General features: G+C 38.0%; 1 protein-coding gene across 1 annotated transcript in view; it reads left to right on the forward strand.

The window, feature by feature from the left end:
• The window catches only part of LOC135221689 (stalled ribosome sensor GCN1-like), a 339764-nt gene that overhangs the window by 249809 nt on the left and 73529 nt on the right, over positions 1 to 16426 (forward strand). Inside the window, exons 28-32 of the mRNA XM_064259421.1 lie at positions 1893 to 2018; positions 9431 to 9580; positions 9780 to 9965; positions 10286 to 10434; positions 12985 to 13096. Of these exons, the coding sequence (XP_064115491.1) occupies positions 1893 to 2018; positions 9431 to 9580; positions 9780 to 9965; positions 10286 to 10434; positions 12985 to 13096 (723 nt within the window). The remainder of the gene's footprint in view (positions 1 to 1892; positions 2019 to 9430; positions 9581 to 9779; positions 9966 to 10285; positions 10435 to 12984; positions 13097 to 16426) is intronic.

Below are 16426 nucleotides of genomic sequence, written 5' to 3' on the forward strand. Positions count from 1 at the left end.
TTCTGTGTCTGCATTCCTTCTCCCACCTACTGTTATCTCCTCTCCTTCTTGCCAATCTACATTCCCTTCATTTGGGCCATCTGATCTACCTTTCACACCATGGGTTTTATCTATTCTGTATCTTGTGATCATCGTTGAATCCTAGTCACATGTATCGTAGCTACTCCTCTTAAAGAATCCCCATGTTTGACTACTATTGTTTTCCCCGATACTCCCACTACCTGAGCAGGCCCTCTCCATTCTTTTTCATTTTCCCTCTTAAAGAATACCTCATCTCCTACCATTGCTATATTTGGAGCGCCTTCCAAAATATTGTCAGACAATGGGGGAGAATTTCATAATGAAAAAGTAAGGAGGATGGCAGAAAGATAGGAATATTAAAGTATTAGCTACAGCATCAGAATCTCTGTGGAGCAACGGATTATGTGAAAAGACTGTAGGCATGATCAAGGAAAGTGTAAGAAAGATGATGGAGGAGGAGGAGGAGGAAGTAGATTGGTCCATAGCATTGAAATGGGTAGTGAGTGCTAGGAACTGCTAAATGAATAATGGAGGTTTCCCTCCCAACCAATTAGTATTTGGAAAAAACCCTTCACTGCCTAACCTAATGGGAGAAGAAAGTTCATGCCCTGCAAGCAGAGAAAAATGGATGGAAGAGGGTATGGTAAGGGACGCACTGAATCCAATGCACAAGGCCAGAGAAGCGTTTATAAAAAATGAGTCATGTAATAAAATTAGAATAGCGTTAAACAAAAACATCAGAGAACATAAATTTGAAGAAGCAATGGTAGGAGATGAGGTATTCTTTAAGAGGGAAAATGAAAAAGAATGGAGAGGGCCTGCTCAGGTAGTGGGAGTATTGGGGAAAACAATAATAGTCAAACATGGAGATTCTCACAACAAAACTTCACCCCAAAAAATAAGTTTGTATTTAGTTTCTTATTCTTTGTTACCAAAGCCTGAAGGTATTTAGAATAAAGAATGGTGCCTTGAAACTTGTGGCTTGACCTCAGACCAGAAATGTTTTTGGGTTTTTGGGATTAAAATTTGAGAGTTTGAGCCTTTCATCACCGGTCAGTTTCTTTGTAAAGCTCCTTGAAGAAGAAACAAGTGACTACACTATCAAAAAATGGGTTTTGATGTAGGAAAAACCAATTTTTTTTAGTTGCTGTTGAATCCTCAAAACCCTCCCACTTTCCAGACGAAAAGGCATGAGATTTGGGCAAAAGGTCATCCTGCATTGACCAATGGAGAGTAATGGCTCCCTATTCTTGTTCGCGCCACACGTAAACAAAATGGGTGATGCACATGCACAATATTCACTTCTTCTTCTGTGGGTTTTGACATTTGAAAATGGGTTCAGCTTCGCTACAGATAAAAGAAAATGCCCTCTTATCTTTGAGTCCATTTATATACCATCATGTGTTATGTTTATCATTATGACACAATACCCAAGTACAAGAGAATTCTTTAATATTAGTCTGGTCACCATGGAGCTCTGGTAGGGCATGGAAGGGTAATTACTCGAGGACTCTACAGCGAATAATGAAAATAGGTTTTTCCTGCTTATAGATAACTGAATAATTAAAGAAGGTAATTTAAATCTGTTGGACACACAGAAGGAAGATATCAGTGGAAATGGATGAAAAGGAAAAGGTACATATATTGTAGCTGGTGTGAATGATCACTACAAAGAAGCTTTATCACCCTTCACAGAGTACTGCACAAAGTATATTGTGATTGATGGCCTCATGGATGGTGAATGGTTTACCAGTGTGGTTTGTTACATAATGGCGAATCGAGTTTTTGATAAGAGAATGTTCCTAAATATAGTCTTAATTACAGCTCTGATAAATGTGTAATAGTTTCTAAAAGTGTCTTAACAATTACAGGTTCGTAAAATGGCTGCGCAAATTATTGGGAATATGTACTCTCTCACAGACCAAAAGGACTTGCAGCCGTATCTACCTGCCATCATTCCAGGTCTCAAAGCTTCTCTTCTGGATCCTGTTCCCAAAGTGAGTTCAGTGCTCTTGGATGTAAATATAAATATGCAGTAATAATAACGTGGTGGATTATGTTTTCTATCATTTGTTAGTATCAGTCAATTAAAAGGGTATAGTTGTATGTTTAAATATCTTCTTGTAAAATGCATAGTCCTTTTTCTGTATGTTAAAAGTAGTACTTTTAAGGTGACAATTACAAATCTTAAAATTTAAAAGGACTTTGGAAGCATAAAGAAAGACAATAAAAGAGAATTTGAGGTATTGAAAAAGTTTAAGATAAAATTGCTACAGTTTTACCTCCAAATTTTTGGGTTTCAGAGTCACCAGGAACCCCTTCCCAACAGGAATGGGGCATTTGACCAGCCTATTATAATAGGGTAGTAGTAACTAATGATTTTGGTGATATGGTTCCAGTCAACTGAAATTAAAATCCCATTAATTACCTTCAAGTTATCAGTAATGGAAGATACCATAGAAAAAATATTGTAAAAAAAAACCACAATTGACAATCCCTTTATCCAAGTAACTTCTTAGTTTTCATTTCTGACATTGATATGAGCTTACAAATATAAGCATTATCTAGTCTTTTTCAGTACAGTACTGTGAAAAGATGTATGATTCATTATTGAAATATGCTATGATACCCTTATAATGTGTTTTGGGTAGTATAATCAGTGTCTAGACCTGTGGTGTTATGATAAAGTAAGTTTTTATATATAGGTAACTTACCAAGTAATTACATTGCTCACAGTTTAACTTTCCATCAGCTTGAAAAATTTGAAAATTGCAGTAGCTCTAGTGTAGATGTAGGTGCAGGTATTAGCTCTGTCCACTTTCAGTGTAAGAGAGGAACAACTTCAGCAAGCAGTCGATTGTTTTTTGCTGGCCCTCATTGAGTTTCAGTTGTGAGTGGTCAGCTTGGATGTGATATTCATCGTCTTTTCCTTCGGATTAGTTTGGTGAAGTAGTAGTAGCCAGACTTTGTTGTTATTTGATTTAGTTCTCTGTTAGAGACAGTAATAAAGACAATTCATCGGATTTGACTTTTTTATGACTAATATTCTCTTTTCAGTATGTCGGACACTAGTGCTGCTAGAATGAGGTATTTCAGCAAAGGCTGCAATACCAGGTTTGCACAATACCAGATTGACTAAAGAGAAATATGACTTGCACACTTTGTGCATTGATTGTAGGGGGCAGGAATATTCTATCCACAAGACTTGCAGTGAATGTGCAGAGTGGAAGGCCAAGAAGTGGAAAGTGTTAGGTTATCACTTATTAAAATTAGACAGAGATAGGAGACGTTAGGTGGCCACTAGAGCCAAGTCAATGATCGTTGACACTAAGACATTAGATAATTCTGCAGTCTTCTGTAGATGATTTTAATATATTATGCCTGCTCCCACTTTGTCACCTGTTCCTAGTCCTTCGACTACTTTACCCGTTCCCTTACCCAGCTCCTTAGCTTCTGACCCAGACCCCCTTGCCAGCCTTGAATCGAAGATTAGTAAGGTTTTTGATGCTAAAATGGTCTTTTGTAGAGACAGTGTCCCAGTTGGCAAGTTCAGTGTGTCCTCAAGAAGAAAAGTGGATGTGATTTTAGTGAAATGTCAGTGGAGGAGGTGGCTGTCTGTCCTGCTGATGCTCCTAGGCAAAAGTCACTGGCGTATTCCCCTGCAATTGGGACCAGTCATACCGGAGGCCATAAGGAGGTTGTTGGGGTCTGCCCACGGACAGTCGTCCCGTCAGTCAAACCTGTTGTAGTATTCCAGGTTACGATTAAGGATAGCCATTGGAAAGGCATCCAAAAGGAAGTGCACAGGCAGTCCTCAAGTTTTGAGGGGCACAGTCATGAGAATAGGCCCCAGTGGCGCTTTAGTGACAAATCACGGCCATGGAAAAGGCCTGCTTGAGATTTGGTTTGCTCTCCTACAGAGCTGTGTAAGAGATTTAGGGAGCCAGTAAAACCTTTATGTAGTTCGTGGGACTCCCCGGAACATTCTTCTCTGGAACGACCTGTGCTAGAGCCAGGGTGCTCTTCCATGAGACGTTCCTTTTCTTCTCGATAGTGCCCAATGGCGCCAGAACACTCTATGGAAACAGAGTGCCCAATAGAGCTGGAGCACCCATGAGCAGCTTAGCTGCCCCTAACCACTGGGTACCCATTAGCACCGGAACACTCAGGGACGCCCAACTCGAGCTTTTCTGTGTTTGCCAGTGCATAAGATGATGTCTACATTTAAGAATGTGCCTCGTACTGGTGCTGCACCTTTGGTTCACCCAGAGTATTCTGCAACACGCTGGACTTCGAATGCCAAACTAGCAGCGCCACCCATCTTGTATCGACTATGGATCCGTCGCTAGTCCCAGAGGATGGGGACAAAATTCAGTGTCAGTTGTTGGACATTCTAGGCCTACTCAAGAAAGGCTCTGCTCTAAGAAGACTAAAGGTCCACTGCTGTCACCTGTATTGTTGGAGGTGGATGATGAAGATGAAGAGGGGGATCAAGGCTCCCCTCCTACTGCTTTTGCAGCATTGTTAAAGTATCTTGTGCTTGATTTCCCTGGTTTTTTACTCCTGTGGTTCCTGCTGTTCCAGTTTCAACATTCTTATTATCAGACCAACCTGCACAGGACAGACTACCCAGAATAGTTCTTTCCTCCTAGGCGAGGAAGGCCCCTCAGTGAATTGGATAGTTGGCTTGCTGAGAAAATGGAGCAAAGAAATGCTTCTTTTAGTTATCGCGCTCAAGTCTTGTTCGGTGGAGTTATTTGACATTCGAAACAAGGGAAGCTCCTTCTCTGGGAGTGGCTTCCTCCTCCTAGGGAGACTTCTCCAGTGTCATAAATTCTTCACCTAAGTCAGCTTTCAGTGTAGTCAAGGTAATGTTCTCCCTTATGGAGATAGGTCATCTACTCAGGAGCCTCTTTAGGATTTTTGAGGTTCTAAGTTTCCTAGATTGTTCGGTGGGCACTTTAGTAAGAAAGATCAAGAATTGTTTAGCATTACCTGAAGAAATAGCGTCAGATGGGCTCAATGTCCTCTCGTACTGATAAGTGCTTAAGGGATGGGACCCAGGATTTAGTTTTGTTATACACATTAGGGGTCTTAAAGAAGAGAGAGCTCTTGAGCTCCTTCACGACGAAAAGTCTCACTAACTTGTAGGATCCACACTACTGTATTCTCCTTTGGCACATTGACACCTCTTTCCTAGCTCAACAGTGAGTGGGATATCTTCAGAGCTCCAAAAGAAGAGCACTCAAGACCTCGCTTGCTCCGCAAGGTGCCCTAGAGATCTAACTCCTCCAAGTACCAGGAATGTGTCCCCACTGAAGATGCTGCATTTTCAAGGTAACAGACCCAGATCCAACATCAAGATCAAATCTTTGTTTCTTAGCCAGACCTGCCAAGAAGTTGTCAACTTAGCCTTCCTCCTGGAAGTGAAAATCAGGTCCTCCATGCACTGTAGGAGCGAGGCTCGTGCATTTTTGGAGGGAGTGGAAAATAAGGGGAGCAGAAGATTGGATATTGTCAGTATTAAAGGAAGGTTATGCAATTCCTTTCAGAGAAGAACCTCCTTTGCCCAACAGACCCACCGTGTTGACCACCTAGTCAGTAGGCTCCAAGAGGTTTTCAGCTCTCGCGAATGAAGTTGCTTACCTCCTTGAGAAAAGGGTGATTGAAGAAGTAAAGAACATCAAGTTGGGATGGTTTTTACAATCGTTAATTTGTAGTCCCCAAGACTATCAAGGGGATGGAGACCAGTTTTGGATGTGAACACCCTGAACTTCTTTGTGGAAAAGATGAAGTTCAGAATGGAGACAGCACAATCTATCATGTCATCCATTCAGAAGGGCAACTGGCAACTGGATGGTATCTATAGGCATGCACAATGCCTACTTCCACATCCCAGTACATCAGAGGTCCAGGAAGTACCTTTGCTTTGTATTTCAAGAATGAGGGTGCCAATTTCGAGTCTTATGCTTTGGTCTTTCAACTGCTCCACAAGTTTTCATGAGTCCTGAGGGTAATAAACATATTCCTTTTTCTAGACTACTGGCTTCTAAGCTTGCAATCGGAGCAGAAGTGCATGGAGGGCATTACAGAGATGATTCTGTTAGCACAAAAACTGGGCATTCTCATAAACGTTCCAAAGTCCCAGCTGGTTCCTTCTCAGACGATTCCCTATATTGGGATGGTGATAAACTCTCAGAGTTTCAGTTTTCTCCATCCCCCAGTTGCATTCAGTTCATTTTGGAAGACTCCATATGAGATCTCTTCAATTTTACCTACGAGACAACTGGGACAGAAAGAAACTCCTGGATATGTTTGTCTTTCTAATTTCTTAGAAATCAAGGAGGATCTTCGCTGGTAGAACTCAGAAAGCAGACTTTCTCAAGGCAAGTCTCTGTCTTTTACATCCGATCTATGGGGGAGAGCCCTTCTGGGCGATCAAGTGTTGGGACTGTTGTCTGAAGAGCAGAAACACTGGCACATCAACCTAAAGGAGATGTCAGCAATTGACTATGTCTTCAACATTTTGCACAGGAAGTACACGAGAAAATTGTGACGGTACACTCCGACAATACGACAACTATAATGTACTTAAAGAAGCAGGGGGGAGACTCATTCATTCTCCCTTTATGTAGGAGTGAGAACCCCTCTTTTGTGGGCTTCCAACAGCAAGACCAAGTTGGTAATCAGCAAACACTCTGTCTGTGTGCTTAATTCACCTTTACCACTAAGGTTTTAGGTTTAATTAGGGAGGTTTCCTTATGGGTAAAACTACCAAAATATTTCTTAACTCTCAATGATATAGTCCAAGAGAAACCTCCTGTCACCTGCCATGCTATTTTGGTTTGACTATAGGCCAAGACGTGAAGGCATAATTGTGTAATTTACTGCAGCAAATAAATTTTTTTCCTTTTTTCATGTTTTTGATTTCATTTATTCATTAACATGATCAATAATAAAATAGTTGGACAATTAATACCATATGTTCATTAACACATTTTGTTTTCAACCAAAACATTCCATAAAATGCAAAAATATGCATGATCCAAATACTAATTGTAATTCAATCTGTGAATTTTAGCGATAAGTATGACTATAAAATACTTTTCATCATATCGATCTTCGAGAGGGTTGTTCTTTATTGGTACTAATAACTGCATCAACAGTTTGCTGTCATATTTTGTGATTGAAATGTCTATAAATAGAGCAGAATTAGAGGGCTGTTATTGACCAACAGATTACCATGGCAACCAGCCAGCCAATCAGGTTTTAGCTGTAGTAATCTGTCTGTAAGTGTGTGTGTTTTGAATATAGTACGTAGTTTTTAAGTGTATGTATTCTACTGATATTATGAAGAATAGAATGAATTCCTTCCTTCAAAATTGTTGAGAAATATAATAAAAGAGGATAAAAATGATGATAGAATTACGTTGCATATAGGAACTCTCTCTCTCTCTCGCCATCTCAGTCGTCCTCTGATATCTATCTCTCTCCTCCTCTCTCTCTCGTCTCTTCTTACTCTATCCAGTCTCTCTCTATTCTCTATTCTTCGCCACATGTCAAATTTGCCACAAAAAAGCATACTTGCTCAGTTCATGTCATTTGCCACATAAAAACAAGTATTGGTCAGTAACTCAGCTATTTTCTTTGTAAAGTTTACTTTTGTCTTATGCTTGTTTCGTAGAAACATATAAAGCATCATACTGTAGCTACCAGTCAGGCAGCAGATAGGTAAAACTGTTGACTTCAGTACTTCTTACCCATTCAGATAATAGCTTGGCCTTACCCATTCAGATAATAGCTTGGCATTATGACCATACGTACTGCACGCAAGTTAAATCAGTTACAAGTAAAAGGCATTTCAGTTTAGTACAATATAAATACAGAACTGTATATGAAAATAGAAATCTATAAATGAAGTTTATTTACCTTTGGTAAACAAAAAGGATAATGGTACACAGCGAGCAGAGGAACAGTTACTATCTTAAATTGTGGATGAACATATGTATTTTAATTATACTGGCTGACGCTCTTGTGTCTGTCATATCCGATATCCGGATTAATGGGGTCCGGTTTACCGAGGGTCGACTGTAATTTGTATATTTCATCTACTTTACAGGCTACTGATTGGAAGTGTTGATCAGTCTATGCGACATATTATTTGAAGGCTGTTATCTATGGCTGACAGGGTGTTAGAGGAGGAAGCATAGGAAACTTTTCTTCCTATCTTTATTTTCGCCTTGATATCAGGTGTTGTGTTCAAGGGGAGGCAGGGGCCACTTAGTGCATGGAGTGCCCTCCAGGTCTTAATTTTATGGTTGGGTTTGGTAATTTTTTATATGTTTGTGGGTGTAGGAGTGTATCAGTGTTTAATTTGGTTATGTTTAGTCAGGTACATGCCCAGGGCAGGGGCAGCTGACTACCTGTATGGTTAGAAGTCACTGGTTTCATACCTTGCTACACCCCGTAAGGGGGGTGGTGCTCTCAGTAAACCTCATGCAGTGTACTGTAGGCATTACTTGGGTTCTTTGCAGCGTCCCTTCGGCCCCCTAGCTGCAACTACTTTCATTCCTTTACTGTATCTCTTTTCATATTCTCTTTTTTTTTTTTATCTTACTTTCCACCCTCTCCTAACATTGATTAAACGCTTTTATTTTCTATTTCTTTGTTCATTATCATTAATAATGTGTGTGTTAGGATTAACTATATCCCACCTCTGGGACAATTTGGGATTCAGCAATGTAATTACTTGCTGTTACATAGTATTTATGAAAATGAAATTTTTCTGATAAACTAATGTTTTATATATAGCATATACTTACCAAGTAATAACAAATCAGAGCCATCCCTCCTCCATGCATATGGGAATGGGCAGAAATAATTGACTACTTGCTGAAGATGTTCCTCTCTTACCCCATATGTAACTAGCACTACTGCAATTGTCAAATTTTAAGCTGCAGGAGCGAGTGAAACTGTAAGCAATGTAATTACCTGGTAAGTATATATATAAAACATTATTTTATCATAATGTCATTTTTAAATTTTATTTTGTAAGCTATACCACATACTGTAATATCCGTGATAGGTTGAGTTTTGAGCTATGCAATTTTTGGTAGTACATATAATGCAAATAGTCTAAAAGTTGTACATACCTACAACTTGCTACATGCTTTTGTTTATGTTATGGTTGACTGTAGATGGCTGTGATTAATTTTTTTATTTACCCTTTTTATGTATATTTTATTTTGTTTTGTTTTCCTTACATTTATAGCTTATGAGATCTTTTTCATCTGTTGACATACACAGAGTAAAAAATTTAAAAAAATACTACTGTTCTTCATTAATCACATGACAAAACTGGTTGTGACCAAGTCTGCTCAAGTGTATATATGAACATTTCTGTAATCAGGTCCGCTCTGTATCATCCCGGGCATTGGGAGCTATGGTGAAAGGCATGGGCGAGTCTAGCTTTGATGATCTGCTACCTTGGCTTATGCAGACCCTTACATCTGAATCCTCAAGTGTTGACCGTTCTGGTGCTGCTCAAGGCTTGGCAGAGGTAAGTATAATGGAGAAATAAAATTAATCTAGCATAATGAATCTCAGCTTACTAGTGGTAGTGTATTTTATAAAGATTGTTTGCATACAATAAGGTTTGGTTAATGTTATATAGAATCAACTGTTCAGGTGGGTTTTGTTTATTATTTCACAATTGTGTTGTACTTCTGAGTTCTTTTCAAGATTGCCAATTAATACAGGTTGTTGGAGGTTTGGGACCTGAGAAACTCCATCGTCTAATGCCAGACATAATTGCCACAGCTGAACGTTCTGACATTGCTCCCCATGTTAAAGATGGCTATATCATGATGTTCATCTTTTTGCCTACTGTGTTCCAAGATGAATTCACTCCTTATATTGGACAGATCATTCCTCCAATATTGAAGGTAATTATTGTGAACATTATTAATGAACTGCAAACCTAAAGACTGATGAATAGTTTTTGTTTTGCATTGCAAGAACACTTGTTCAAAATACTAATGTAGTGTTCTAATAAATATGAAAGTAATTCACTTTTTTCAACAATTTTTAGAAATGACAGATGTTATGCACATATGTTTCCAAGTTTAAGTAATTTTAAAGTTCTTTTATGAGAATTTTGACAGGAGGCTAGTTCCGGCTTTTAGAATACTATAATGTTTATTATTAGTAATGTGCTAATACCTAAAAGAGGTGTATTTAATTTTGACAAGAAAAATACTTACAGGCTCTTGCAGATGAAAATGAGTTTGTCCGAGAAACTGCCCTGAAAGCAGGTCAACGTATAGTGAATACTTATGCAGAATCTGCAATTACTCTACTTTTACCAGAATTAGAAGCTGGTCTGTTTCATGACAATTGGCGTATTCGATACAGGTATATATTGCATTTGATAATCTTGTATATGTTTTTGTAATGATAAATGTTAGCTATTTGCAAGATTTTAATTAATAATATTTTCATAAGGTTTTCTCTGTACCTTAATTTTTTTTCATCCTTTCCTTTTCTTTGCTGTAATAATATTAAACTTTTTGGATAGTGGAGTAAAAACTATGAAAGAATTAGATATTTATATTTTAGCACCATTTACTGATGCATATAAAAAATGAAGTAGAATATAAAACAGAATGTTTCTTGTATACAGTCATATTCCGTGGAACTTAACCCTTAAACGCCGAAGTGGTACTTTAAAAATCGTCTCCCGTATGCCGGCGGCGTTCGGAGTGACCGCCGAAGCGGAATTTTTTTTTTTTTTTTTTTTTTTTTTTTTTTTTTTTTTATCACAGCACGCTTAGTTTTCAAGATTAAGAGTTCATTTTTGGCTCCTTTATTTTTCATTGCCTGAAGTTTAGTATGCAACCATCAGAAATGAAAAAAATATCATTATCATATATAAATATTGGGATATATGACTGCGCGGAAAAAAATGTCATATATAATTGTATACAAATTGCGCTGTTAGCAAAATGGTTAAAGCTAACAAATTATTTTTGTTGTTGTTGTATTTTACACTAAATTTCGATCATTTTGGTATATAAAACATTGTAAAATGATCAAGGCAACACAGAGAAAATATTATCACAAAATGATGCATGAATTCATAACCCGCATACGTAAAACAAAGCAGTTTCAAAAAATTCACCATAAATCAAAATATTGCGCTAGATACTTCCCATTTGTTGCAAAATGAAGGTAATTGATTGAATATTACTAGACTGTAAGTGTTGTAGCTTACAATTGCAGTTTTCGACCGTTTCGGTCGAGTTAAAGTTGACCGAAGGACGAATTTTTTCTATATCGTTATTTATATGAAAATATTTCAAAACTGATAAAAGCTACAACCATAGGTTGTTTTTTGTTGTATTCTACATGAAATTGCACACATTTTCATATATAAAACTTTATGTAACGGCTAATTTAAAATGGTGCAAACATTACGACAATCGGACAAAAAAATTTATGATTTTTTCGGAAGATTACTGCGCGGACATAAGGGAAAAGTTTATTTCATAAATTCACCATAAATCAAAATATCGTGCTAGAGACTTCCAATTTGTTGCAAATTAAAGGTAAATGATTGAATATTACTAGACTGTAATAGTTTTAGCTTACAATTGTGTATTTCGACCATTTCGGTCGAGTGAAAGTTGACCGAAGGTTGAAATTTTGGCACTTATCGTTATTTATATAAAAATATTTCAAAACTGATAAAAGCTACAACCATGAGTTGTTTTTTTTTGTATTCTACATGAAATTGCGCACATTTTCATATATAAAACTTTATGTAACGGCTAATTTAAAGTGGTGCAAACATTACGACAATCAGACGAAAAAATTTATGATTTTTTCAGAAGAGTACCGCGCGGACGTAAGGAAATTCATAAATTCACCATAAATCGAAATATTGTGCTAGAGACTTCCAATTTGTTGCAAAATAAAGGTAAAAGATTGAATATTACTAGAATGTAAGAGTTTTAGCTTACAATTGCGTTTTTGACCATTTTGGTCGAGTCAAATTTGACAGAAGGTTGATATTTTGGCACCACTATTTATATGAAAATATTTCAAAACTGATAAAAGCTACAACCATGGGTTGTTTTTAGTTGTATTGTACATAAAATTGCGCACATTTCCATATATAAAACTTTATGTAACAGCTAATTTAAAATGGTGCAAACATTACGACAATCGGACGAAAAAATTTATGATTATTTCGGAAGTTACCGCGTGGACGTAAGGAAAAAGTTTTCATAAATTCACCATAAATTGAAATATTGGGCTAGAGACTTCCAATTTGTTGCAAAATTAAGGTAAATGGTTGAATATTACTAGAATATAAGAGTTTTAGCTTACAATTGCTTTTTTTGACCATTTTGGTAGAGTCAAAGTTGACCGAAGGTTGAAATTTTGTTACTTATCGTTATTTATGTGAAAATATTTCAAAACTGATTAAAGCTACAACCATGGTTTGTTTTTGTTATATTCTACATGAAATTGCGCACATTTTCATATATAATACTCCATGTAACGGCTAATATTAAATGGTGCAAAAATTATGTCAAAGTGACTAAATAATTTCTGAGATGTGTCGCTGATACTTTTTAGTGCGAGAAGAAAGAAATTTGCGCTTGCGCGCCTGGGTAACAATTGTAAACAAAACAACGCCTTGATCTGTGAGCTCCCAGCGTCCCCCAAGGCGCGTGATTCAAAAGTTTTCGCCTAGTAGACCTATAAGTGTTTTTCCGCAAATTAAAAAAATAAAAATTTATATTGATGTACCGTACGTCCAATCGGCACCCAACAGACAATTTATATAGACCTTTAATACGTCCAATTGGCGTTAAAGGGTTAAATGCCTGTTTTCCTTATACTGTGTGACAAAATATTTGTAGTATTATCACATGATGGTATCTATCTAATTTACAGTTCTGTTCAGTTGCTGGGCGACCTGCTTTTCAAGGTTTCTGGAGTCTCGGGTAAAATGACCACAGACACTGCCCATGAGGATGACAACTTTGGTACTGAACATTCACAAAAGGTATTTTTTTTTTTTTAAGGTTGTTGTCTTTTTTCTATCTATTTTAAAGGTTGGTTGTCACCTTCCCTGATATGAATGGCTTGTGCACATTGCCAGTTATTAATTTTTAGTTGTTCATATGCAGAACAAACTTGGGTCTTAACATTAGGAGAATCTTTTGGCACCAGCTGGAACCTGGTAAATAGCATTAAGAATTGTTTATGCAAGGAATTGGTGGCATCTGGTATCTGTCATGGAGGTAAGATATGAAACGAGCAGTGACTGTATCTCAGCCTCGTGACGTATCAGTTTTTCTTCTTACTGCGGAGAGAGAGATTATTTTCCTCCTCCCTCTGCAAAGCTGGTTGTTTGTTTATTTTACCCACGTTTATTTGTGGTGTAATTGTGCTTAGTGTTTTTGGTGTGCTTATGGTTTGGTTTTTACCATGCAGTCCCAAAACCCAGCTGAAAGTTCCTGTAAGGGTCCAAGAACATGTCCCAGTGGGGGCATCTACCCGTGCTCCCCGTAGGTGGGTTTTGCCATCTGTAGGCATTACTTAAGGTCCATTTCGGTGTGCCTTTGGCCCCTACCTGCAACCCCTTTCATTCCTTTTACTGTACTTCTTTTCATATTTTCTTTCTTATATCTTACTGTCTACCCTCTCCTAACAATTGATTCTTAGTGTAACTGCAAGGTTTTCCTCCTGTGATACCTTTCAGATCTTTTATTGTCAGTTCCATTTCAGTGCAGAATAACCTCATTGGTCCCAGTGCTTGGCCTTTGACTTAAATGTTATATTCAATTCAATTCAATTATACCCTTGTTCACATTTTATAATGTCATTTGAGACTGACCCCCATTTAGCATGTAATAGGTGCAGATCGAATGTTCTTGGCCTCCTGAGCAATTGAAGAAGTTTTCTAAGAAAAAACAGACAAGAGGGAATTAGAGGCACCATCTTTGGAAGGATTTTCTCCTTCAATGGATGTTTCTTAGATTCCTGATTGTTCTGCTTCTCCTTTCTTGTCAGGTTTGTCTCTTTCCTATTCTTCCATTGATTCGTCTTTTGAAGTTTTTGCTGGGGGTGTTTCCTCCCGATAAGGTGGGGGCAGTGCCATCTTTTACCTGTTCCAGTCTCAGATGCGCAAAAGATGTCTGTTGTTTAGGCTTCGTTATGCCCATCAGGGGTACCAACTTTAGGTGGCCTACTTTCTCATTTCATGTCTTCAGGCATCCCAGTGCCAGCCACCATGAATCTCATGTTGTGCCATCTTGAGTGATGCCATTGGTTCTCCCTACACGTAATCCTGGGTCACCTCCCATTCAGCCTAGTTCTGTTATGGTGTCTGTGACTGCACCGTCTGCTTCCTCTCTGCCTTTCTAGAAAAATACAGCCTTTTTCTTGAGAGGAGTTGCATAGATCTTCTTCGTCTTCATCATCTTCTTCATTGACTTTGGCATCTTCGTCTTTGTGTTGTCTTCCCATCCTGTTTGTTCCTGCATCAGATAGAGGATTAAGGACTTTTGTTGCAGCTTCTTTCCCCAAGAAACAGAAGACCATTTCTTCTTTGCCTTCAGACTACATCTGTGTTTTACCTGCATGTGTACGTACTCCTGTGGGAAATATATCTTGTGCTGAGAGGGATTCTACAGTTGTTCCTTCTCCTCCTTGTCTGGTTCAAATTAGGACAAAAGATGATAAGGCTTCAATCAAGAAATCCCGAGTAGTGGATCCTCTTATTACTCATCATTCCCCTTCTTGCTTGATTGCCAGAGATATAATCTCATCTGAGCCTCCTAGAAGTCCTCTCAAGCCTAAGCCTTCCAGACGTCTTCGTTCCAGAACACGGGTGCCAAGAAGGAGTCGTGATTCGTTGCCTGATTCTCTTGTATACTTGGACATGTAAATAGACATGGCCATTTGGATAATGGCAGATGTGTATGTACATACACATTGCTGTAGAGATAGTTTCAACCATGGTTCTTCTCAATGCCATTTCTTGTCATGATCTTCCAGATAAGACACCATGGCTGTCATTTATCTCCCGTTTTCACGGCTGTTGTTTGCCTTACCTTGTTTGGGCATAGGCGTCAGGATGATGCATGCCTATTATATGAGAAGGGGTCTCCTGTGTCTAGGATTAGTGATGCAGACCTTTCTCTTCCTTCTACTTCAGAACTTCAAGCTCCTGTGAAGGTTTTATTAGGATCTGACCAATCCTATGTTCCAGTTATTAACCAGTATGGAGGAGGTGTGAGGATTTGGAAAATCAGGAGTTTGTTTCTTATGCAGAGGGTATTGATCTCATTCGTGAGTTCAATAATCTTTCTAAGAAGACTATGACATACGATAGCGCCGAGAAGGATAGAAGCTTTTCTGGGATCAAAGAAGGATTTAAAGACATCTTTTGATGTTCCAGTCATGCAGATTCAGCCCTGAATCATATAAATTCTTTGATTTTGGGACAAAACTCCATTCGTTCCAGCAGATTGCTTAAGTTTTACCATTCTCCTCTTCATCGCCACAGGAAGTATTACTCAACAACTCTCGTGCCTCTTTTGAGTAGGCAGGTAAACTCCGGTGTCGTCCATTAGAAGCCGGGTTTGACCTTCAATTAGATCAGAGCAGGTCTTTCACTTTCTTTTTGAGAAGCTACTACTTTGGAGTCTTAACTGCATCTTCTGCCCTCCGGACTGTTCCTTGGCTGGATTTGTGGCCAGCCCTAGGAGAGCTGAAAATCAGCTCAGTGGTCTGGTAAAACTACTTTTATAATAATAATAATAGTAGTGGCCAAGATTTCTTCTTCCCCTTCATCAAGAAATGCAGTTGATAGTTCAAATTAAATCAGATTATTGCATTCTGGTGCTAGTTTCTAGACAGCTAAGGAAAAATATTCTACTTCTTTTTAGATTTTACCTTGTAATTCCAGTTTCAATCTGTCAAAATTATCAGGGCTTATATGGAAAGAAGCATTCAGCTTTCATTTGGAGGTTTCAAAATGTTAGTTCAGTGATTCAGAGCAAAGTTATTAGCTCCAAAAAAGTGTCCAGGAATTAAAAACCCCAAAACCAATTTCCCGGACGCTGTAATCTGTTTACATCCAAGCCCCTTTATTTGGTGTTTTACATCAACAAATGGATCAAATTCACAAAGGTTGTTTTTAATACTTTTATCTATAGTAAAAGTTTGTGTACCTTTTATGCTTTGGTTATGAAAAATGGTATACACTAAAATGGGAGAAGCTGATAAAAAATGTGATAATTAATACTAACTCTCTTTTTCTCTGTACTGACTGAATCCAATTTGTTTGTGACTTGATAAGTTAATATCATACATCTTCTTGAACCAT

This window comes from Macrobrachium nipponense, chromosome 3 (assembly GCF_015104395.2).
Source record: "Macrobrachium nipponense isolate FS-2020 chromosome 3, ASM1510439v2, whole genome shotgun sequence".
Classification (NCBI taxonomy): Eukaryota; Metazoa; Arthropoda; class Malacostraca; order Decapoda; family Palaemonidae; genus Macrobrachium; species Macrobrachium nipponense.